Source organism: Drosophila busckii, unplaced genomic scaffold (assembly GCF_011750605.1).
Source record: "Drosophila busckii strain San Diego stock center, stock number 13000-0081.31 unplaced genomic scaffold, ASM1175060v1 chrUn_07, whole genome shotgun sequence".
NCBI lineage: Eukaryota > Metazoa > Arthropoda > Insecta > Diptera > Drosophilidae > Drosophila > Drosophila busckii.
The window spans coordinates 549,642-573,650 of NW_022872723.1; the positions used below are offsets into that span (position 1 = coordinate 549,642).

A 24,009-nucleotide genomic window follows, 5' to 3' on the forward strand; every position below is an offset into this window, starting at 1 on the left:
AAGAAGCAGCAGCGGTTGGAGGTAACTGGGGTAACAACAGTACGTTACGGTACGGCCAAACGTAAATCAAACAAAAATAAACAAAAATAAAACAAAGCAAAACAAATAAAATAAACAAAACTACGCAGAAGTAGCAACAGAAGTAGAAGCAGAAGCCCAAGCACAAGCACAGAAGGAAGCAGACGTCAACGACAGCAGAACAGCGATGGCAAACAAGGAGCAACAATAACAACAATGCCAACGAGCTTTGTTTACCGAACGAGCGGGGGGAGTAGAGAATGAAAGAAGCCAATGTAAGACACCTACACTCAAAATGAAACTGTATAAAACATTCAACCATGATGATGATGATGATTATGAAACAAACGATATATAAGAATATATATGTATGTATATATGCCGATGCTAAAACAAACATTTACGAATGTTCTCAACAAACTTTTTGGGACAACGTGAAAATAGATAAATGCAGCAGCAGCAGACATTTTAAAAGAGTGGGTGGAAGAGAGTGAGCGAGAGAGAGAGAGAGAGAGAGTGAGAGAAAGAGGGCAGCTCTCGACTACGCGAGTGGGATTTAAGTTTGAATTCCAGGCCAAACATACAAAACAAACTGCAACAAAGCAAAGCACACAACGCACACACACGCAACTCCATGTAAATACACAAACACACACATATACATACATATGTATGCAAATTTTGTGTGTTGTGTCTGCTCTACAAACAATGACGCTCACACACTTATACTCCCTCTCGCTCGCACTGCAAATTGTTGTTATGCCGTCTGTCCCCCCACCTTCCTCACCTTGTCGGTATGCGTAAATAAGCATTTTACTACAACACTGACGTCCTTGTTGTTGTTTTTAGTACTATTTGTTTACTTCAAAGCTCTGGCAACGTCGCTGCCACCGCCAACGTCGTCGTCGTCGTCGTCATCATCATCATCGACTGCTGCTTTGCTGTTGTTATTGTTACAGCGCTCATTAGTCGAATTCGCAGCAGCGCTCCTTGTTTTTTGTCCCTGTCTGTATGTGTTTATGTCTGCATGTGTGTGTGTTTGCATTTGTTTGTTTTAAAATTTTATTGTATTTCATTCAGAGCAAGAACAACAACACCAACAACCATGGCCTTGCTCAGTCGCGCCCGTTCCTATCCCCACCCACCACCACCAACACCACCACCCCCACCAACCACCATCCGCTTGGCTTGGCTTGGCCTTTGCCGATGCTTGTGGGTATTGCAAGCTGCCAGCTGGGCGTGGCACTTTGGACATTTTCATTTCATTTCTGTTCTGCTTAAAACAAAAACAAACAACAATTGGTTGACGTTCCGCTGACCACCCATAGCCAAATCCAAATCTCTCCCACACCCAACGACCCACGCAACATACATTTCTTTATGCTAAGTATACGGAACCTAGAAGCTTTCCAAACTGATTTTCATCCAATAACAACAAACGTAACATAAACAACTACAAGAAGCTTTAAATGTGCAAAACATTAGAGAACGTAAATATTCTATTTACAAATGTATTTTATTATCAAGGTTCAAACATTTTAACCCGGAACCTTAATTAAATTCATTACAAATACCTAGATATAATATTATTTATTTAATTTTATATTTTTATTTATTATTTACTTAAAGCGTGCTTGTCCTAAGTGATAGCGAAAATTCAAATTTTCAAAGACCTCATTTTTAGGTTTGACTAGGCCGGCGTAAAATTCAGATTAGCAGAACTCTTTAATTATTTAAAATTCCTTATCAAAAGCAATAATATAAAAATCTGTTTAAATTGAATAGATCAATTTGAAAATCAAACTAAATGATATTCAACTTATATAATGATTAAAATGATAAACAGCTCAATATGTTAGATGATTATTTCAAAGAGGAAACCATTCAACCTATCGAATCAAAATACGCATCAGAAAACTCAGCAACATTTTTAATAAGAATAGTAACTTGTTACTATTTATTGATAACCTTTTCAAAAACTTGTTGGCATAAAGTTTTTCCAAGCACTATATACACATTGATTGATTATTCATATATTTATGAGCAGGGAAGCAGTTAAACATACGTCCACTAGCTCTGAGTTCTTGAGGATCCTGTTAAGTCCAACAGCAGTATTCAATATTTTTTCGAAAGTAATTAGGGAAGGCAATGTAGTGTCCATAAAGAAATATTGACAGAAGTTACTAGTCTAGAATAAATAAAAATAAAATTGCGCATGAAACCGAAAAGGATATAACAGGTTATACTAGAAGCTATAAAAAACTTTCAGCATACTATCAGCCAATGGATAAAATGCAAACATTTTCATAAAATACTTTTCATGAGCCATTCAAGCTGGCGGAAATCGGGCGGCTTCTTACAGCTCAACGAAATAGAAATATATCTGCAATTTCTTTTCAGTGCGCTATGTTTCAGTCTTGAATTAAAGATATTACCAATATTTTGTGCCTTACGCAAATTTGGGTTGCTCCTACCTCCAAGGGAGAAAAATTTGCTGAAACTGTAACTTTTTGATACCGACACATAATATTAAGGTCCTGATTGAAGTTTGAGCGAAATCGTACCTACGAAAGGCTCTACGAACTGTTCCCACCAAAATTATGATTCTAAAATGAACCAAGATTCTGCGCAACTTAACATCAAAGTTGGTAAAACTTCAGAAATGCTTTACACAAAAGCAAATTTTTGGATTTTAAAATTTATTTTTACCGCTGATTTGCAAACTCCGATGTTTTTGCCCGATAAGATTATTTTATGCCAAATATTATAGTCCCATCCGATTATTACCATAACTAGGCCTGGCAAAATAAAATGTAGTTCAAAGGTCTTCTTCTCAAACTCCACACATAAAAATTCAATCTCCGTTTAAGAATCTTCTGCGCCTGCTAGTATGCAACATTTTTATGCCAGTTTATTTGTATTCGCTCCTGCAAGTCTCCACAGACTGATAGAAAGAGACAGCATATTGAACGTAATTATTAAACTAAATAAGCCAAGTGCTTTTATGTTCATTTTCATAGATACATATGTATACATTTATATTTGTAGCGAGTATGCAATTTTATTTGCTTTTGCATTGTACATTTAGCTAGAACAAGTTGCATTATTATTGGTCTTATTGTTTATTTGTTGAACTGCTCTTCATGTTGACATTGTTTTGACGAAAATACGTTTGTCGCATTTATTTACTTACCAATTTATTGTTGTTGTTTTTCTTTCTTTTCAGTCAACAACAACTAACACAACGCGGATCCCGCTTCCCACACTGCCCGCTATAGCCCTTTCGTGATGTTGTTCGCCGAGCTTTTGTGCATTCAGCAGTATTTTTATACGCTTTGTCATAATCTAAAAAGTGAAATGGGTATCTTAAAATTGTGCAATTGCATGTAACCCGGAAAAATATAAATCACACTCACATCAAATACCATTGGCAGTATTGAAGTCACAACTTTCCTTAAAAAGAGAAGCGGGCTAGCATCAATGAGAACGCAACTCTCCTGTGATAGTTAAAGTATATTAAAAAGACGGCTGTGCCAGCCTTAGCTGCATGCTTGTTTATTTTGCTAGAATTTTGCTTCAAATTAATGTTAAAGTAACTTACTTAAGACAGTACTAAGCTTATTAATCAATGAAAGTAGAGCGAAAAAAAAACTAATTTAAAACTCTGACTCATTCAATATTTTATTCTTTGACATCTCTTAAATTGAATAATAATAATGTTTTTTTCTTTTTTTGTGTTTCTTGAAATTAAATAGATAAGCAAATAATATTTCTATTTGCAGGAACCGTTATAAACAGTTTAGAAAATCACATTCAGTTTAAAGTTCCTTCAAAATGAATGCAAAGAAAGAAACTCTAAGGTTTTGACCACATCTATGAATTTATAGTCCAAAGTTTTATATCACAAAAATTTATTAATTTTCCTTTCCATCTTTTAAACTATTATTGTACGTTTATTTTAAATATTACTAACGAAATTTCAACTTCGGTTAAAGAATTATTCAAAATGGTATTATGAAATAGTAAAAACAAAAGTGTATTTTAGTTCAACTAAATTAAGAAGTAAGTAAAAGAGAGTATTCAATATTTTGTTACCTCACAGTCAATTTTTTCTCGACTTCTTCTTCGCCTTATGTTTGCCGCCCACTTTTTTGCTTACATTTCAGCTGTAAAGTTGTTAAAGTACAACTGTTAACAATAACAATGACATACAAATGGTAGCTAGACTTCAGACCCGAGTTAGTAAAGTGCAAACGCAGCTTACATATTAAAATTAATTAATTAAGCATTTTTTGCGCTGCAACAAATATAAAAAAAAACACGTGAGTTATTTGTGGGTGGCCTAACTGTTTTGGACTTAACCTTAATCGTTGTTGCTCGTGTTGCATGCATTACATACAATGTAAATTCAAGGGCTGTTAGCCAGAAGAGAGCCTTGAGCTCGTCAACATATGAATTCTTCTTCTTCGAATAGAGTAGGTCAATACACAATGCTTTGAGGTGGGTGCATTTTGTAGAAGGCGTACGAAATGATAATGCATCTCTCTATCTATCGGTGTAATCACAGAAATCCTTCGGATTGAACGCTGTAAAGTAGGCAAATGTTTCGCATCTTCAGCCTTTGATTTAACTTTAAGTTTCAAATTAATAAGCAATAAGCAACTGGATTTCTGAGAAATCATTGAGCACAGTTATCATAGACTATTTACAATTAGCAAATAATCATTTGTTTACTTCTACGTTTAGTTTGTGTAACATTTTCCACCTTGAAGATTTAGATTTCCACGAAAAACAAAGAAAAGTGAAAAGCGCGCATCAGCAGCAAATTAAATTGAAAAGCCATGTATTTCATAAAAATAATAAAATAGAGCTGCTGCATCAAAAGCATAAAAGCATTCAGCATAAAAGTTTTAAAAAGCCCGATTAACGCCTATGCTGACTTTAGAAACATTTCCAATACGCATACGCAGTTTACTCATGCATAAATGCAAAACTACATACATACATATGTACATAAGTATATACTTACATTCATACATACATTTGTATCTCGTTCACCTTCTCTGTCTCACTCGAAAAGCTTAGACGACAACAACAACAACTAATTAAGTTCATTGCTTCTATTTACGTATTCGCTGCCTTGCATATTTCTTTTTGCTATTATTGTTGCCTGCTGCTGCTGCTGCTGTTGTTGTTGTTGCTGTTGCTTTTTATTTTTGTTTTGTTTTGTGTTTTGCATATTTTTGTAGCTCAGCAACAAAAGCGACCAGTGGCCAAGAGAAAACAACAATAAGAAATATAACAACAAGAACACCATCAGGCTCATCTTCATTAGTTCTTCTTTCGTCTGCTTCGCCTTACTGAGTTCGGCTTTGTTGCCCGCCCTCCATAGATGTGGCCTACAAACCATCACCCCCTCATCCTCCCCCTCCCACACTCTCACTCGCTACTACGCCTCCTTTCAACTTTCTACCATTGTCTCTGCCAGAGGGTCTGAGGCGCAGCGTAAAAAAACTTTGTTTACTCGGAATGCCTGCGTTTCCTTTGTTTTTGTTGATGCCGTCTGCGTCTGCGTCTGCGTCGCTGCCGCGACTGTTTACACAATCCACAGCCCGAAGTCCAACAAATACATTCGTACATAAAACAAGTAAGAAAGGCAATTCGCCCGAAAGCTCGACGACGAGATACTCTGCATTTAATTGAAATAAATATGATTTGTAAGTACTATTTATTTATCAGCAAGTATAGTATATAGTACTTTATTTAAACCCAAACTCTCTTGCATTTGAATTTTTTTATGCTGCGCATCATAAACGAGCAATCTAAAGTAATGCAATAAAATTAAACTTGAAAGCAGCAGGCCGCAGCAGCAGCAGCGACAGCGAAAGCGACGTCGGCATAATGACCTTCAGTTGGCGTTAACGTCGTCGCCAACATTTGCTGCGCTGTCGTCAGCACATCCACACACACACTCACACACAACCGTACATGTGTACGTGTGGATGAATTGGGTGTTTGGTTCGGCTCAGTCTTTAGCTCTGCTGTTGCTCGGGTCAAGACTCTTTGTTGCTCTGCACGACTTAATTTCTGTTCGCCTTCGGCCCCATGCGACCCACGCGCGCAAACATTGTAAACAAGCGGCGACTGCGCTGCCGTTGACAACGCTTCCTAGTTGTAAACTCTCTCACACACACACACACGCACACTCTCTTACGGACATGCATACAAGGGCTTCGCGCTCTCGTCTTTTTTTGCCGCTTGCTCTCCTGTGCAAACAAGTGTTTGTTTGCAGCGTCGACGTCGACAGCGACGCAAAATATTTTAGTGCTGCTCGAGTGAGTGAGTGAGCCACCCACCCTTGCCTCGGCAGCCGCACCACCGACAAACTTTCTTATTTGATTACTTGCAAAGAAGAAAAAAAACAAAAAAGCGCCTAGCCAAAGTAGAAGGCATCCAACTTTATATACACTTTGACTATAAAACATCAAGTCACATAAGCAAACAGGTGAGTAAGCAACTTACATATTACGTATTTATGATATACAGTCTACCCAGTCTTATATACATACATATACTCCAAGATCTTGCTGTTCATACAGGCGGACGGCGGGCATGAAGACGGAAGATTCGTCCCCAAAATTCGACAAGAAAGAAAGAAACTATGTGCCATCGCCTTTGAAAGTCAACCTAAAAATGAAGTAAGAAAAGACCTAATAAACTATTTAATTGTTTTAAATATTACTAGTAACTATTTTTTCTTTGAGAATGGTATTTATTCTTATTATATTTTAAGTTTCCTGAACATATACTATAGAATATTTTGAATCAAAATTATTGTTATTTTTATATTTAACAAATGAAACAGGTTGCTATCATTTTATGGAATTCCTTAGAGACGTTTTTAGCACTCTATTGACACTTTTTACCTTTATTCTTACTCGAACAGATCGACAAATGTATAATATGTAACTAAAAATTCTAAAATGACGGTTTCTCCTAGTTGTATAGTTTTACTCTACTTTTAGATACCCTCTTTCCATCTTCTAAAATGCAAAAGTGTATAAATAAATAATAAGGCTAAACAATACAAATGCAAAAGCTCTGTAAAATATGACAAACGAATTTGTACTAATTAGCATTTGGCATTGCAAGCAGTACAGTACAGTAAAATAAAATACAATGAAGATGAAATCTAACTTGATCAAAATTTACAAACAATTTTTTTCTTCTGACAATATAGAAATAAATTCAATTTTATGTCGAAAAACACGGCCTTTTGACTATACGCCGAAAATCCGAGATGTTTGACCAAGTCTTGTGAACACGCATATAACTATAAAATTATAGTTGCATTATCGACATATCTAACATATCTACATATCTAATCTGTTTTTTTTTTTCTTATATATTTGATACTGATATTTTGAACCTTAAAAATTTCGTTTTGGAAATACTTTTCAGCTGGCAACAAAGTTAAAACGTTATTCATGCAAGCAACATAAAGAAACAAATGTTTGACTGATTAATTTCGGATCCAATGTTTCAAAATACTGTAGATAGCCTGAAAACGTTTTGAACCACTAAGAAAATAATAATGGAGACATAGCAACTGTTTTCTTCTGAAACAGCCTTCTTCTTCACTTAAAGAATTCATGCCATACTATATATTTGTGGAAAAATGACCCGTAAAAATGTTAAACAGATATGTAATGCATATATTTGAAATCTTAGTATCGTTCATTTGAATATCGTGGGATAATATCGATATTTTAAAATGTTTCAGTCTATACAGTACATGTAAATTCATCTTAAGCTAATTTTTTGTTATTTAAGGTGGGATAATCTAAGGTGGTATATATATGTGAATAATTTTCTAGTATTGTTTTTTTAACTAAAGATGAATGAAAACGTTAATAGACTTTATTATTTCTACTTATGTATGTACATACATACATTGAATGTATGTATGTATCTCGCAGATTATAAAATGTACAATTTATTATGTATCCATGTCCCAATCTAATTTCTGAAGTGAGCTCATTAAGCAACAAACAAACTTAATAAGTATGTTTGGGTCAATGAATTTTAATTTGCATCTCAACCTGTTACCACTGTTGCGAAAACTAACAGTTATGCAAAACAACCGAATTCTAATAAAAGCTGTCGGCTATCAGGCGAGTGAGCCAGAGGGAGAGAGCAAATATCACAATGCATATTCTGTTGGTCGTCGGTCACTTGACTAGCCGCACGTGAGAGTTTGCGCACGAGAGGCAAACGGCAAAAAATAACAACAACAACAGAGCAACGCTCGTCTCTCCCACGCATTAAGTAAAAACGCAGTGCACTTTGAAAGCAGCGATGCCGACGCGACGCGACGCTCGCAGCCAGCGCTAAAACAGAGCAGCAGCAGCAGCAGCTACTGCTACTGAGAAACAACCAACGAAGGCAAATAAAACTGAATTACATACAAATGCATTTTGTTTCAAAGCAGCAAAACTGAACAACAACAAGTGCAAAAGATAACTATGACAGTGAAGCTCAAGGCGATGTACGAGCATATGTATGTATGTATGTATGTATGTATTCATATAGTGAAACAAACTTACAAATGTACAGCGCAGTCAACGCTAGCGTCAGCGTTAGCAGTAGACGGAAATACCATACCAACGATGACGAACTTAAAAACTACGCACAAGCACAAGCAGAGCAACAACAATAAAACACGGCACGAAAAACAAACAAACAAGCAAGCAAGGCAGAGCGGTTGAGCATGCGGGCGGAGGAGAGCGCGGGCGAGTAAGTAAGAGAGCAAATTAATGGCAATATAGCGAGCGGAGTGGAGGCAGCACCTGCTTTGGCACACACCACTATCCCCCTCCTACTCCCGCAAAACCGCTGCTCGTGCACACTGACGAACGTTCAGATAACGAGCAAACAAAACTAAACAAAAACAAATACATACAATAACTAAGCAAATGGCAGTTTCAGGCAAAAAACATTTGTACTTTTTTTTTCATAACATATCAAGCTTTCGAAATTTTACTACGACGTAGTAGAAATTCTTTGTATATTTTTGGAGATTTTTTTATTGGCGCGCTGCGTTTTTGTGCTGCTCTCGTTCGTTCAACTTTGCCACTGCGGCGCCGCCGCAGCCGACACCCGCAGTCGCTATCAGCCCTGCTGAAGATATCCAAAATATAAAACCTGAACCGCTCCTGTCTACTTGTTTGTTTAATTTTTTGCCATTTCTGCTTCACATTTTATTTGTTTGTTTGACTCGCTGCGCATGTGTTAGTGCCAAGAAGCAACTAGCGTTTCAAGCGAGGGGCGGCACGAGAGTTGTCGGAAAGTGAAACGAGTCACATGTAATATGTGCGTGGAGGAAACTGTTTATTGTATAATTATATTATATAAATTTAAATAAAAACATTTATTCCATATGGAACGTATCATAATAAAAAGAATATTATTGAAGAAGAAATTCGATTAGACATCGACTTTTAGTTTTCACAAGTGTTGTAGCCATCCTCGTTTTTGTGTTTTGGCGCGTACTCAAATCGTCTGTTGTTGTTGCTGCTGCCTCTGTTGTTGTTGTTTTTTAAGCATGACAAAGCACCGTACAATTTCACAACAGCAACTTCATAATGATGTTCGGCTTGTTTTTCCACGAAACAACTGTTTACCGAACGTGGCTGCCTCTGCCGCAGCCAACGCCAGCAGCGCTGCCGCAGTGCATACATACATACATATGCGAAGCATTTGTGCGTTGTGCTCATTTCATTCAAACGGACAACGAGAAATTTCATTTCAATACGCAGCCAGTCTCAGTCGCTGTCGCAGTCGCAGCCGCGGTTGCAGTCGCAGTCACAGTAGTCGTTGTCGCATGGGTTCGTTACAAATCGATTTCAATAAGTTTGTCAGTGTTTGTCGGGAAAAAGCAAGGCACAGTTCAGACCTCAGACGTTAGCAGACGTTCGTGACGAGCGGTTGTAACGGAAAGTTTACGTTTATTTTGGATATCACGCGCGCGCGTCGTCTACAGCTGAAGAAAGTAACGGGTAAACGGAGTAAACAAGTGCGTGCGTGCAAGCAAGGGCGAGGCGAAATGCAATAAACATAGCAGCAGCCGCCCTCTCAGCTGAATGTTTGCTAAACAAATAACGGAATAAAAACAAATTCACAGTGGTACAAGTGTGCTCACTACGCACCGTGTGGCCAAAATCTTAGAAACATGTGCAAACTATTTCAAATTGTGTAAATACACATGCAAAAAAAAAAAGTACGCGCGAGTATTTTCAAAACATACAAAAATATTCTTAATAATATGCTATAATATTATTAGCTTGGCTTGAATGTGTGAGTGTGGTGCGTATTTACACATATGTATATATGTTTTTTGTTTTTATTTTGTATTTTTATGCGCGCCTTGAAATGTATTTTTAAGTTTTTGTGCTGATTTTTATGTTATTTACTTTTTGCGTTTTGTTTTCGCCTCTATTAGTATTTATTTATTTGTATTTTATTTTTTGTATTCGAGAACATTAAGTGGAAACGTTTGTCGCGTAAATTTGTATGCAAATTTCAAAAATAGTTTTTGGATTAGTTTCGAAATAAAAATACATCCCCACAAATACGACAATTATTTATACATACATACATATGTATGAACATATTGTCTTATAATTAGAACTCACGCATACAATGTTTGAAGACTGTGTCAAATGGAAAAACACTTGACTTCTATGGCAACTTGCAAGAAAAAACCAAATTACCTTTTAATTAACTGAATTCTTGAGAAATCAACCATAACAACATGATGTGCACACAAATGGCAAATATCTGGTTTATGCAAATGTATTTTGTGGAAAATCCAGTGTGATAAACACCAAAGCAAATAAACAACAACAAAAGTGACCGCAAAATTCCCAATAAATCCCTCAAAACTGTGCTATTTGAAAGGCAATAACAAGGCCGCCAAATACAATGAATAACATTTTAAAAATTTTCATAAAGCATGTTTCAAAAAGATTTAATAAAAGAATGCATTTCTATCGGGTAAACTTCAAATTACAAAATTTTGTTGATTTTTTCCATCAAAATAAAAGTTTAAAGTTTTCTTTACATTCGAGTTTATTCCAGAATCGACTTGACTTATTTACAAATGAATTATGGCCATGTGTGAATGCTTCTTTTGAGTCCTTCACGCGTGCGCAGCCTAAAACTTTGAATGCTTTAGTCTAATTGAAACACCCTGTAGTTCGTATCCACATACATATGCATGAGTTAGTGCTAAAATTCAATGCAATAATTTCGCAAAGACAAAAAGTACGCCTGTTGAGCAAATTGAATTTCTCTGAATGCGTGAACTACCCGAAAAGCTAAACAAAATCTAAAAATAACAAATAAAATGTGTCGCAGTGCAAAATAAACATGAAGAGAAAAGAAGTTTATAAAAAAGAAACAAAAGAAGAGTAAAAACAAACTAATGTTAAAGCGCGTAAGAGCGCAGTGCACTTGATGTGTTCCCCCTCACTCTTTTCACACATATGTACATACAGCTATTTCTATATGTGTGTGTGTAAGTGCAGTCGGCTTACCGTTATGATTCAGTCAGCTTTTTGCGCAGATTGCTGCGCAAATTGTTCTAAACAAAAGCAAATTACTAAACAATTTATTAAATGAATTGCAATGTATGCTTAAAATATACATAGTATGTATATTAGAACCAAAACTGTCTCCGAGAACATCGTACGGCGACCAGGAAGCACTCACTCGCTGCGACAAAGATTGATGCGAGAGCGAGATAGCAAGATATGCAGCCTACGCATGTGCGCGAGTGTAACGGAGCACATGTGTGTGTGTAAAATAAGCTTCCGTATATTGTGAATGGCGAGACTGTTATCGATGTTGTTGTTGTTATTATTTTCTAGTACGACTTGTGACATTTGCACACGCGTTTTTCACAGCGCAAAGAATTTTCTTTTGTGTTTTTTGCAAATATTGCGACATACGGAAAGTCATTTCACAATTGTTAAGAACCTGTACGAGAAAAGTGCTCCATCAATTAAAACGGTGCAGTTTTTCCAGACTTACATACATTCATATCTATGTATGATGTACGTACAGATGTATTATATGTACATATATAGAAATGCATTTCCTACAATGCGCTAAGTGCCCCTGACCTACGCATTATACAAACTTATTAAATTATGCTACTGATCTATATAGATGATAATGAGATCTTATCATCTTCAAAGCTTATTGCATCATTTCATTTAGAATACGATGTAACAATAATAATCAACTACATAAGTTTTAATATGGTCGTAAATAGCAATGATTATAACGTATTAAATACCGTTTTGATCGCTTATTTTTAATGTAATGCAATTTATTACGTATTATTTGATCTTACTTAAAATTGAATTTATTAATCCGTTGATTAAAAATCGACGATTTGGCCTCAAGTCAGAAATGAAATCAAATGAAAATGTGAGACATAAGACTTACCCGTGTACAGATTCACCAAAACTAAAGTCACAATCAAAATACGTGAATGAAATATACAAACAGACGATAGCACAATTTCATCAGGGTACTCAAAAATACATTTGCCAAGATCACATTCAACTTATCTAAAGACGTTAAGTGTTCAGATAAAGTTTACGGTAAACATACATATAGTACGAAGTATTTATAGATAGCAAACGACATTGTGACTGTCACTATTTAAACATAGAAGACCAAATTAAGGTGTTTTTTTTGTATTAAGTTGGAGCCTTTTCTTGAGGATGATACGCAAAAAAAAAACAATGGAATTGAGGGAGAGAGCAGGGGAAATGCAAATTAATTTACAACTTGGCTATAGCCAACGAATGAGAGCTGAAAGCTATTTTAGCATGATGATGAACTTGGACAAACATGTGGTCAACACGCTCCGGTTTATCACATAAAAATACCGCTGGAGGTTTAGCACCTAAATGCGAGAAACCGAATCAAATAATTAGAAAATACTTCAAACAGTGACTCACTCGTTGTTATCTGTATGAATGAATGTGTGTGTGTGTGCCCTAAACAAGCGAATAAATACAGTAGACTTTTGATGTTGAATATATCGAAATATTCTACTTAACGACAGGTGTTATTTATCGAACGTCTACTGTGTTTAAATTTTTAGTAATTTAATTTAACAGTATTAGGCAAAATCAATAACCGAACTTCTCGTTACTTTATGCTTGCAGTGCCAAAACGACGTGAAGGCAAGAGAATCAAACCAGAAAATGTTGATTGAGTGCATTTTGCAACACATTCCCCGATCATAAGACGAACACAAACGGCATAAAAAGCAAAGCTAAATCAGAATCAAAACAAACTGCCAAAAGGAAAGCTGGTCGTTAGAGGCAAGCAGGCAGCCACCCACCAACCAAGCTAAACAGTAGCGAGCGGAGTTTGAAGGTAACGAGTGTGAGCAGACGAGCGAGATACAGCTACAGCAAATGAACTACACCCAAGAGAGCGTTGTTGCAGCAGCCGTTGCAGCCGCCAATCAGCATCATCTCCAAGCACATCAGCATCAACACATTATCCCATTGCCCAACTACAGCGGCCCGTCGGCGTTGGGTTCAGGCGCTGGCAGTGGCAGCAACGCTGGCAGCGGAGTCGGTGGCGGGGGCGATAGCTCACCCAAAATCATGGAATGGACCAACGACGATGCACTGGAGTTGATCGAACAATATCGTTGCCACACTGAGCTATGGAATCGAGCCGATCCCAAGTACAAGGACAAGTTGTGTCGCTTTCGCGCCTGGTCGGAAATCGCCGATCGCTTTGGCTGCAGCAAGGCCGAGGTGGAGCGCAAGATGAACGTGCTGCTGACACAGTATCGACGCGAGAAGCACAAAATGTTCGTCAAACTCTATCAGGGCATACAGCCCAATCCGTCCAAGTGGTACGCCTTCAAGCGCTTCGACTTTATGGAAGCTGGCGGTGGCAGCTTGAGCGGACCGGTGGCCACGTCAGTTGCCGGTTCCGCAGCGCTCAACGGGCTAAATGGATTGGCTGCTGCAGCAGCCGCCTACGAGAGCAGCACTGTCAACGCCGCCGCCAACAGTGGCGCTGGTCTCCACCATCCCTTGGGGGGCGGAGGCACTACAACAACAACATCTAGAGCAGCAACGCCCGCATCGCAGCACAGACGCATCAAGACCAAAGAGCTCAAATATTTTGGCGCGGTGAGTAAGCAAAGCAAAAAATAAAACGAATGCGTAATCGTTATTCGTATGACCGACGCGCGATAGACAACAGCGAAGGGGGGCGGAGGTGTGGAGACAATGGCGGTGACAAACAACAACGACAGCCGTAGCGTTGACTAGCCAAACAAACAAACATACATACGTATGTATGTATGTGCGCTTAACCCTTTGTTAACCAAAGATTGTTTCAAGAGGAATTTCATCTTGGGTATTTCAGATTTACATTTATTTATTGCAACGAATAAGTATATGCACTTTATAATAATATTTGCCAAAGCAAAATACACTAAGTTGCACTTTCATTAAAATGATGAAATGCTCACTTTGCCTTGCATCAGAGCAGAGCGAGCGGATGAGCTTTTGTGACTTTGGGGTGTTAAATGAAATCAAAACAAGCGCAAAGTTAACTGTGCTTGTCGCAGAGAGAAAGAGAGACCAGCAAACCATGTGCGCAAGTGACTTGCTGTTTTTAACGATTGTATGTGCATACATACATATGTATGTGCATATGTATGTACATATAGTAGCAAAGAGTAAGTGAGAGCGTGCTGCTCTTTTCGTATGTCAGTGTGTGTGCGTTTTTGTTATTGACGATCAAAACAGAATTAAAATTTTACGCATAAATTTTTCTTAGAAATTTGCAGTTGTGTGCGTGAGGCATTGGCCTGAGCGCAAATGTGTGTGTGTGTGTGTGTGTGTCTGTTTGTTTGTGCGTGTGTGTGAGTTGTTTTTCTTTGCGCGTTGTCGTTGTCGCGCCAAGCAAAGCGAGCTTGACTGACTGAGTTTGTAGGTGTTAAAGCGGCCAGCGGGAGTAGAGAGCTGAGCAACACGAGTCGCCCGCTGCCCTGACATTTCGTCGCCGTTATTTGGCGCTCTCGCTCACACACATAAGATTTGGTTTGCCCCCGCGCCCTCCGGTTGCTCTGGTTTTGTCTGTGATGAAATGTTTGTTTTGCACGGCGAAATGCGCGTAGCACTTGCCAATAGTGTCGTTGTTACTGTTGCTCTTGCTGCTGCTGCTTCAGCTGTTGTTGTTGTTGATGTTGTTGTTGTTATTGTAATGTTTTGTTTTGTGGTTGCCCAGCACCAACCTCACCGCTCTGCTCCAAAGTACACAGACACTGCGTACATGCATACATAGATACATATATGTATATGTTATTGTTTGTGTGTGTGTGATTGTGATTCGTTTGCTGTACGTTTTCGCTCGGTGCGCTTTGTTTTTACTTTAGCTACAGAGCTTTTCACTTGTTCTGCTGCTGCCGCTGTCGCTGCCGCTGCGCTGTTGTTGCTGTTTGTCAGACTTATCATAACAAAATGCCAGGCTCTGGCGCTGGCTCCACTGCCACCACCACCGCTGCCGCTGCTTTTGTTTTCATTTGCTTTTGCTGTTGTTTCTAGAAAATAAATTAAATTTTGTGCGCAAATAATATGAAACTTTGCTAGCGACTAACTGTGTGCTAGTGTGTGGGCGGCGGGCGTGGTAAGCAATGCGTGCAAATCTCGTGCATTTTGTTTTGAAGCCAGGCCAAAGATTTATGTCTCTTTACCTGTGTGGCTTTTAGTTACCCCCCCCCCCCCACTCCCTATCACTTTAGCTGCCCTTGCAAGTTTGGCCAACTTGACTGCACTTTAACTGTTGTTGTTGGTTCTCTCATGAGCTGTCTGCGTCATTATTATTTGCGTGTGCAGGTAGCGCCACCCAAATGTCCGTGTGTGTGTGTGTGTGTGTGTACATATCTTTGGTCTTATTTTGCAATTGTGTTTTTCTGTGGTATTTTCTCCAAGACAGCAAATAACAACTTTGTTTTCTGCTGCTGCTTCTTCTTCTTCTGCCTTGGCAGCTCACGTCGCGTAGTGTGCTGCGGTTACGGGCGACGTCGAGTGACGTCGACTGCAGCCTGCAGCCACCAGTGCCGCCGCCACACGCATTGACTGCGCATTTGGCTACACTCCTCCCACAACTGGCCCCTACACCTCGCAGCCCCTCTCTCCTTCTCTACCTCTCGTTTGTTTGTGTTTATAAAATGCGCGGCTGTTTCCTATTGTTGTTGTAGCTGACAGCTACTGCCCTTGTTGTTGTTATTTTTGTAATTCGCATGGTTTTGTTTTCTCGCTCTCGCTCTTTTTGCTTGCACCCGCTTTAGCTGGAACTGCAAAAGTGCAAGGCAAATAAGACGGCAAAGTAGCTGCGACGCCGACGTCAGCTGAGACGCTGGCGTTTGTTTTTGTTTACTCATTCATTGTAAAGTTGTTTAGAGCCGTGTGCGCAGCGTTGCTAGCTCGACTGCAGCTACGAACTCCACTGGTGGGGCGGAACTGAGAGAGTGGGGGGTACCACACGTGGTCGGACAATTGGGGTTTGTTGCTTGCAAAAGTTACGCAAGAATTTTGAGTTTCTGGCTTTGTATCACGGCTGAAAAGGCTTAAGCTATGAGAAATACACAATAATTATTTATTAGGAATCGAAGGTGTTACGGAAATTTTAAGTAATTGTCCAAATTAGTGTAGGAGTATCAGTCATGCATAACAGAACAAAAAAATATGACTAAAAAATAACTGATTGATAATTCAATTTAAAAACTATTCCTAAATCAAGCAATGAAAGAAGTTTAGATTGTATTAAAAGATATGAAATTATTTAAAGAGATTGCAATTACTCGGGGATTGGGGACAAGTTAATCAGAGCTACCTTTAGATCAGAATTTCCAAATGTGTTGTCAAGAGACAACTCTACCACTTGTCAACATACAAAACATATACACAAACATATCATCGGAAAGCTGTTAATTTTACAACTTGCCTCCACTCTTTCTCGCTCTCTCCTCTGTAGAGTTGTGGGTAAATCCCCCTATCGGGACCAGGCACTGCGGGGAAAAACAAAAACAGACAACTAAAAAAAAACAACGCAAATGCTGCTCATTCACATTTACGCGACGTGTGACGACGTTGACGTCGCAGTCGCAGTCGCTGTCAACGCTGCGGTTTGCATGCAGTTTCATTAATGTTAGTGTATCTGCTTTAGTGTGTATGTGTGAAAACATTTGCGTGAGCAGCTCGCGATTGTCGCTGGAGTTTAAGGTAAGGCCCTGCTGGTAGAAGCGGGAGTAGGCGGGGGTGTTTGTTGTAGGGCATAGCGAAATAGTAAAAGGAGTAGCTAATGCATACAAGCATACATTTTGTACACATGCAGTAAATGTGCGTGTGTGTGTGTTATTTATTCATTGGATTGGATGATAATCAGTTTGTTTACATTTTTCAGTTGCACACACTTATAGTGGGTCCGTGTGTGTGTGTGTGCGAAAGAGATGGCGAGGCTTTTGTTTTTTTGGTGGGGCTGTCTGTTTTATTTTATTTGCCTTAACAAAATAATAATACAGACACGCAAACAATTCAAACAATATACACACATCCAAACATATGTACATATGTATGTATGTATGTTATGTACATATACAATGGCCCCGAATGCGTAAACAACACAGTCAAAGCAGCTGCAGCAATAACAATAAAGAAATGACGGCAAAACAGCGACAACAACAACAAGCAAGGCCCCCGACAGTTGTTTTTGTCAATTGTAGAAACTTCTAGGCGCCACAGCTACACACATACATACATATGTACACTACGGAAGACGAATTTCTTCCAGAGCGCGCATTATAAAAAAAAAAAAAACAAAGAGAGCGCCAAGAGCAAAAGCTCATTGGCTGATCGTGTTGACGTCACATAAAGTGGGGTAGGTTTCGCGTAAAAGCGTCACACCATGCAATTACATGACATGGACATAAAAAAAAAAATATACATACATATGCACATATTTACATACCAACATAGAATAATAATGTCCGTTGTAAATTCGTTTCTCTCTTTCTGCCCTCTCGCTTACAAGAATTGCTGCGCGGCGCTCTTTGCTGCTTTAGCTGCGCGCGCTTCTCGTCGACTCTCAATTTGTTTAGCTCTCGCGTCGCTGCTTTTTCAAAACATTTTTACTACGCCGCTAGAATGTTGTTTTTTTTTATTTCGGACAATTTGCGTTTCGTTGTCGTCGTCATCGCGTCGTGCCAGAGCTCTAAAACTACGAAAGCAGTGTAGAAATTTCAGTTAGTTTCAAACATTTGTAACAAAATTTGAGTTATGCATTACAATAATAGCAATATCAGCAAAAACAGCAGTAGCGGCAACTTTGGAGCGCCAACATTACAACAACGAGAACAGCAGCAGCAAGCGACAGCGGCAGCATCAAAAACAAATGTATGAACTAGTATACGCAAACATATGTATGTATGTATAGCATGTATGTATGTATGTATGAATATTCAGTATGTACCTGTCTGCTATCAAAGCTTTGCTCTTCCTCAACACTTTTTACATACATAGACAAATAAATACATACATACATGCATATATATTTATATATGTATGTGTGCGTTCAACACCCAGCTTGAGCTTTGTTAATTTGTTTTGATCGGTTCTCGTGGTGTGACTGTCATTTTGGCCGCAATTCAAACCGGGCTCGTTTCACGTTTATTTGTTTATGCTAAATTTTTCACCAAGACTTGAAATATGTATAAAAATCCATACATATAGTATATATTAATTGCCAATTTGATTACATTTGCTTATTAAATTTAAGCATGTTTTTGCATATGCTTAAGCACACCGCTACGAAACCTACTTCCCCATCCCCCAATTCTTACTCTCGCTGATATAACTAAAAAAAAAAACAACAGCTAGGGGCGCTTGACCGACATCGGAATGTTGATCAGGTGCTCGATCTGAATCAATAGCTAAATGGGTTCGATAAAGTCTTCTTAAAGTTTTATAAATTATTAGCTTTATCATCGCTGCTCAAACAAAAAGCATCGACATATTTAAGTAACAAAGCAATCTTTTTCGAATACTTATCAAATCAAAATGTTTTTAACTTTAGAGAATGCAAAAGGTAAATTGGGATGCTGAGAGTTTAATATGCATTCCTTGTTTTGGCATCATTAAATTTGCACGGTTATAGAAAATAAACCTCATAAAGTATATAATTTCTTGATCAGCAAGGCATGCTGAGTCAACTGAGTCATGTCTATTTATCCATCCATTTGGATAAGCTTCATAATCTCAGAGAATAAGAGCTAGATACTCCTATTTCGGAAGCAGATCGAATTCTTATTTATCGAATTTGATTTAAATTCATTACATATAAACTTTAGCATGCTCTCGACCGATGCTGAAAATTTTACTCCAATCGAATTGATAACTCATAATCTTTCTCCATTTGGGTATCTTAGAACAGTTCTGATGGTTTGCGAAGTCAATCCACAATCTTTTTTTTTTTTTTTTATTTATTTAAGGCATTTACGAGTGTCTATAGAAAAAACAGCTTAAGTTTTAGTACATTAAATTTGCTAGATTTCGAAATTCCATTCCGAAGATAGCTTGATTACGAAATAGTATAGATCGATGGAAATCATCTTCTTAAATGGACTAACAGAGTTTGGATACAGAGTTTGCTTTTGCAATCAATCATTTCAACGCGTACAAATTGTATTCAATTCCATCTTGCTTCGTTTCTTATTCTAATACAATATAATACAATATAGTATAATCCTGCAAAACCTAGTGTGTGTGAATTCACCGAAAGCTTTTTAGTGAAGAAATCAGCAACAAAATCACCAATTGCTATCAGTAGTTTACTGAAGAGCAAGAAGTAAAATATGAGTTTATGATTGCCGATAGTCGACAATCGAAAGATTATGAATTTGTGGAATTCGTGTTTCACACTTTGGGAGAGTTACATTTCTGTTTTGGGGCTTATCAGTCCATAAAAGCTGCGTCATAATGCTGATATGGTGATTTGAGTGTTTTCCCATAGATTGTGCGTGCTACACTTTGAACTTAAGTCATGGCTAATGAATATTCTTGATTTTGCTTGCAGATGGGCCTCAATATACCAATGCTGATAGCTAGCAGTCAAACAATGGACAACTGGAACACGGCGGGCCAATATTCACCACCTATAGGTGGCGCTGGTGGAGGCGCAGGAGGACCGGGAGGAGGGGCCAATGCTCAACAGCTGCGAGTGCCAATGCCCATGGCCTATGCAAGTGGCGGCGGCGGGGGTAGCAGCAGCAGCGATTTTCAACCCAGTCCGCACAAGACAATGGACACGTCGGACAATGAGGATAATAACAACAGAACTGAGGCAACCGCTGCGGCTCTGGGTCAGCTGGCGGCCAAGGTGGAGCGACGTTCGCCGTTGTCCTGTAACACGGGCGGCTGCAGCAGCAGCGTGGAAGGCGGCATGGGAGGTGGGGAGAGCACTAACAACGAGAGCATAAACATCGAACGCGACCCGGCGGCTTTGGTGACAACAGCACTAAGCGAAGCAGGTTCAAGTCCCATACCCAACACCAACATGCATGAGGCGCACAAGAATCACCTGCGACAAACGAGTCCAGCGTCGGTGCGTGCAGTGACGCCACGTCAAGCGCACGAGCAACTGCATCATGGTCATCATGCGCTACCTTCGCAACAGCAGCAGCAGCAGCCGGCGCATCAGCATGCCCACCACTCCGAGGACTTGGATATTAAGCAGGAGCTTGTGGATTACTTTCATGCCGCTCCGGGTGGTGGTGGTGGTGCACCAGCGCCACCGGACACACATCGTTCCTACAGCTCGGCGGGTGAGGAGAGTCGCATGCAGCTGGAAATGGCTCAGGATTTGCGTGTGGCCCAGGCCAAGGCCACCTTGGGCGGCTTTGTCCTGCCGCCGCGTTGCAGCAGCGCTCAGCTGACGAGTATGCCGCTCAACATGCGCAAACTGAGTCCTGGTCATATGCTCATGAATACGCTGCTCAACTCCAGGGAGAGCATGTCGGATGCCGATGGCGATGTGGACAACGACGAAGCCACCGAATCGGCCGCCAGTCCGGGCCACATCAAGAGCAGCGTCTCGGCCCAGGCAGCTTCAGCGGCAGCGCTCTATGCCGAGAGTCTTAATCGCGATGATTTCGATTTTGTCGGCTCGAACGTCTCGATGAAATTGCGCACCATGGATCGCACGCAGCGCATCATTGCCGAGAAGCTCATTAGTGAGGTGCTCTACTATGGACAGTTCAACGAGCTGGAGCGCACGGCGCGCATTCAGCCTAAGTGACAGTGTCGCCTCAAGAAGTGGACGGGCATGGGCGCTAGGATGGGTGCGGGTACGGGTACGGGTAAGGGTATGGGCGTCGGTATGAGAGTGGATATGGCATCGGGAGCTGGTGTTACAGCTGGACTGGCGTTGGCTTGGCACATGGCAAATAGACCTAACGAAATTCCATTGTAAAAATGAAATAGAAGACGGTCTGGAATAGCAAACCACAGCAGCAGCAGCAACAGTAACAACAGACAGTACAATTTTTATATATGTATATGTAATAGTTGGTCAGAGACATATATATAGTCCTACAATTTGTACAAATCAGAGAGGGGGCCTAGTTACTTAGAGATCCGAAAACGGTTTGGAGTCAAGACAGCATAACTATAAGCCAGAGCTATAAAAGAACACAATCATTCATTCAAATCGAATCGAATCGCATTTTAAATCAATGCAATTTTAAAAGTAAAGTAGTTGGAGTTAGATTGGAATCGAGCTTGCATTGATTTACAGCCCTGCAAACTAAAACTAAGAATGAAAAAACAAAAGTTACTCGCTGTTCTGCTTTCAGGCTGTTCAAGTGTTTCATCTTCAATATTACAAAATAGCTAATAGCATTATAAACAATACATACATAGGGTTAGTGTGGGTCGGTAACGGCATACCTGAGACATCTAACTAAACGGAATCTCAGTATTATTTATAAAATACAAATATATAGAATACCATTGAATGAGGGATACACACACACACACACTCATATATACATACATACTACACACTACAGGGAAGCATTTGCCATGCTTAGTTTTAGAAGCGCTCCGAAATCCATACTGTCCACTTCGATGCACCACGTTGGGCGCCAAGAACTACTAAAGACATTGTGAGGCACGCTTACAAATTTGATCAACTTAGAACATTGCAGCTTATATACAGCCTACACCTTATACTATACACTATATAGTTTGTAGTTTTTACAGTGTGTATGTTTCTTAAATGTATGTAAACAATAACACAAGAAGTAAAATAATTATATATCATTGTACCTTATTTGGAAACAGAAATGTTTTTTAGTCAATTAAGTCTGGTCGTCAAATTACCAACACCAATCAACACCGCAACTGAAACCAACCAACCAACAAATATAAATATAAAACTACATTAAATATATGTATATGTATATAATAAATGTATAAATACAAAATAAGCAACTATATACATAAATGTCAGCGTCACTAGTTTGTTAAAAAAGAAAAGAAAACAAAAAACCAACAGCAACATCAACAAACCAACAAAAAACATAAAATACATTATTATAAATAAATATTACTGTTAATTTTTTGCGTGCAAGTTTTTTTTAGGTAATGATTTTTGCATAATATTTAAGTAGTTTTATTTTTATATGCAGAGCAAAAAGAATACCTAAAACGAAAAACATTAAATTAATTTATACAAAAACAAATTATAAAATGGACAAACAACAACATAAAATGGACAAATTAGTCATTTAAATGAGAGAGAATGAGTAAGATGAAAGCTGATAATAATTATTGTTATCTTTATCGTGTAAATACATATAGCTATATCTTCATAATGACGATGATGATGATGATGATGATGATGATAATTATGTGCAGAGCTGCTTTTGCTGCTGCTGCATTTTTAGCCTAAGCGACAACATGTCCAAAGGGAAAAACAAAAGTCAAAACAATTTATGTTAAAAAATATGAAAACAAAAAAAAAACGAAGGAAAAATACGAACTTAGCAAAAAATTATTGGTTGTCAATACTATATATGTGCATTTTGTGAAATGCAAATGGAATTTGGTTTTGTGAATCTGCAAAAAGCTAAAAACGCAAATAAATGTGTACCTATTTGTCTGACAAGCACTGTATGCATTTTCTTTTCCTAACTGGTGTACAAGTTGGTTATCTGTTCATCCCACAGGTAAGGAAGCATATTTAATTTTATTCAATTTGTTGTATGACTATCTAAATAATGTAGATATTTATATTAGTAGGTCACAGATGGTTTCAAAGTCGCCGATAATTTCCACAGGGAGGTCGTTTGGAAGGTTAGGTTTCCTGTTCTGTTTATTGCAAATAGAATCAACCTAATTTCATGTTTGTGCACCAGATATTCAAGCTCGTTGAATTCTCCTGATTTGATTTTTGTGATTTTTATTTTTCGTAGCATTTGGCTTGACTTATATATTCAATGAATTGATTACTGGGTTTTCCCCAGGACTCCGGTGGCTGTCTCCGTATTTTTTTGGTTTTGTTCTAATATCCAATTTAGTGTTAAAAACTGGATATCTTTGTTTTGTTTCAAATCCCATTACTTTCAATTTCCTCATTGCAGCTTTTTAGGCTGCTTCTATCTTCGTTATTCCTCTGTCCGAAAAGCGTAACTCCGTCCAATCATATCTATATACTTATAATGCTAAAATGGAAAAATAAAGCCAGCTGCCGATTTGAACAGTCATACCCAGAAAGTATACATACATATTAGAAAGTTTAGAGCACTAACCAAGTCTAAATTAAAGTCTTAGCCATCCACCGCTGAGAAGGGTAAAGATCTCGATCGATAGAAATCGATGC

The 24,009-nt window shown here is 38.7% G+C and overlaps 1 protein-coding gene across 4 annotated transcripts; it reads left to right on the forward strand.

The window, feature by feature from the left end:
* Positions 1–9,228: 9,228 nt before the first annotated feature.
* On the forward strand, positions 9,229–22,143 carry LOC108607870 (AF4/FMR2 family member 4). 4 transcript variants are annotated; one of them, XM_017998964.2, is made up of 3 exons: positions 9,229–9,235; positions 13,786–14,252; positions 20,203–22,143. In XM_017998964.2, exons 2-3 carry the CDS (start codon positions 13,881–13,883, stop codon positions 21,421–21,423), a joined length of 1,593 nt encoding a protein of 530 aa, XP_017854453.2. In that variant the 5' UTR covers positions 9,229–9,235; positions 13,786–13,880; the 3' UTR covers positions 21,424–22,143. The 4 variants fall into 4 exon arrangements, with proteins under 4 accessions (XP_017854453.2, XP_017854452.2, XP_017854451.2 ...); XM_017998963.2 differs by lacking the exon at positions 9,229–9,235 and adding an exon at positions 9,928–10,297 and having other exon boundaries at positions 13,263–14,252; XM_017998962.2 differs by lacking the exon at positions 9,229–9,235 and adding an exon at positions 10,298–10,383 and having other exon boundaries at positions 13,263–14,252.
* Positions 22,144–24,009: the final 1,866 nt, after the last annotated feature.

What these genes read in the sequence shown, in the direction of transcription:
- LOC108607870 (XM_017998963.2), top strand. Translation starts at nt 13,518, where the DNA reads ATGAACTACACCCAAGAGAGCGTTGTTGCAGCAGCCGTTGCAGCCGCC. An exon ending in AGCTCAAATATTTTGGCGCG is followed by an intron (nt 14,253 to 20,202) that starts GTGAGTAAGCAA and finishes TTTTGCTTGCAG; the next exon opens with ATGGGCCTCAATATACCAAT.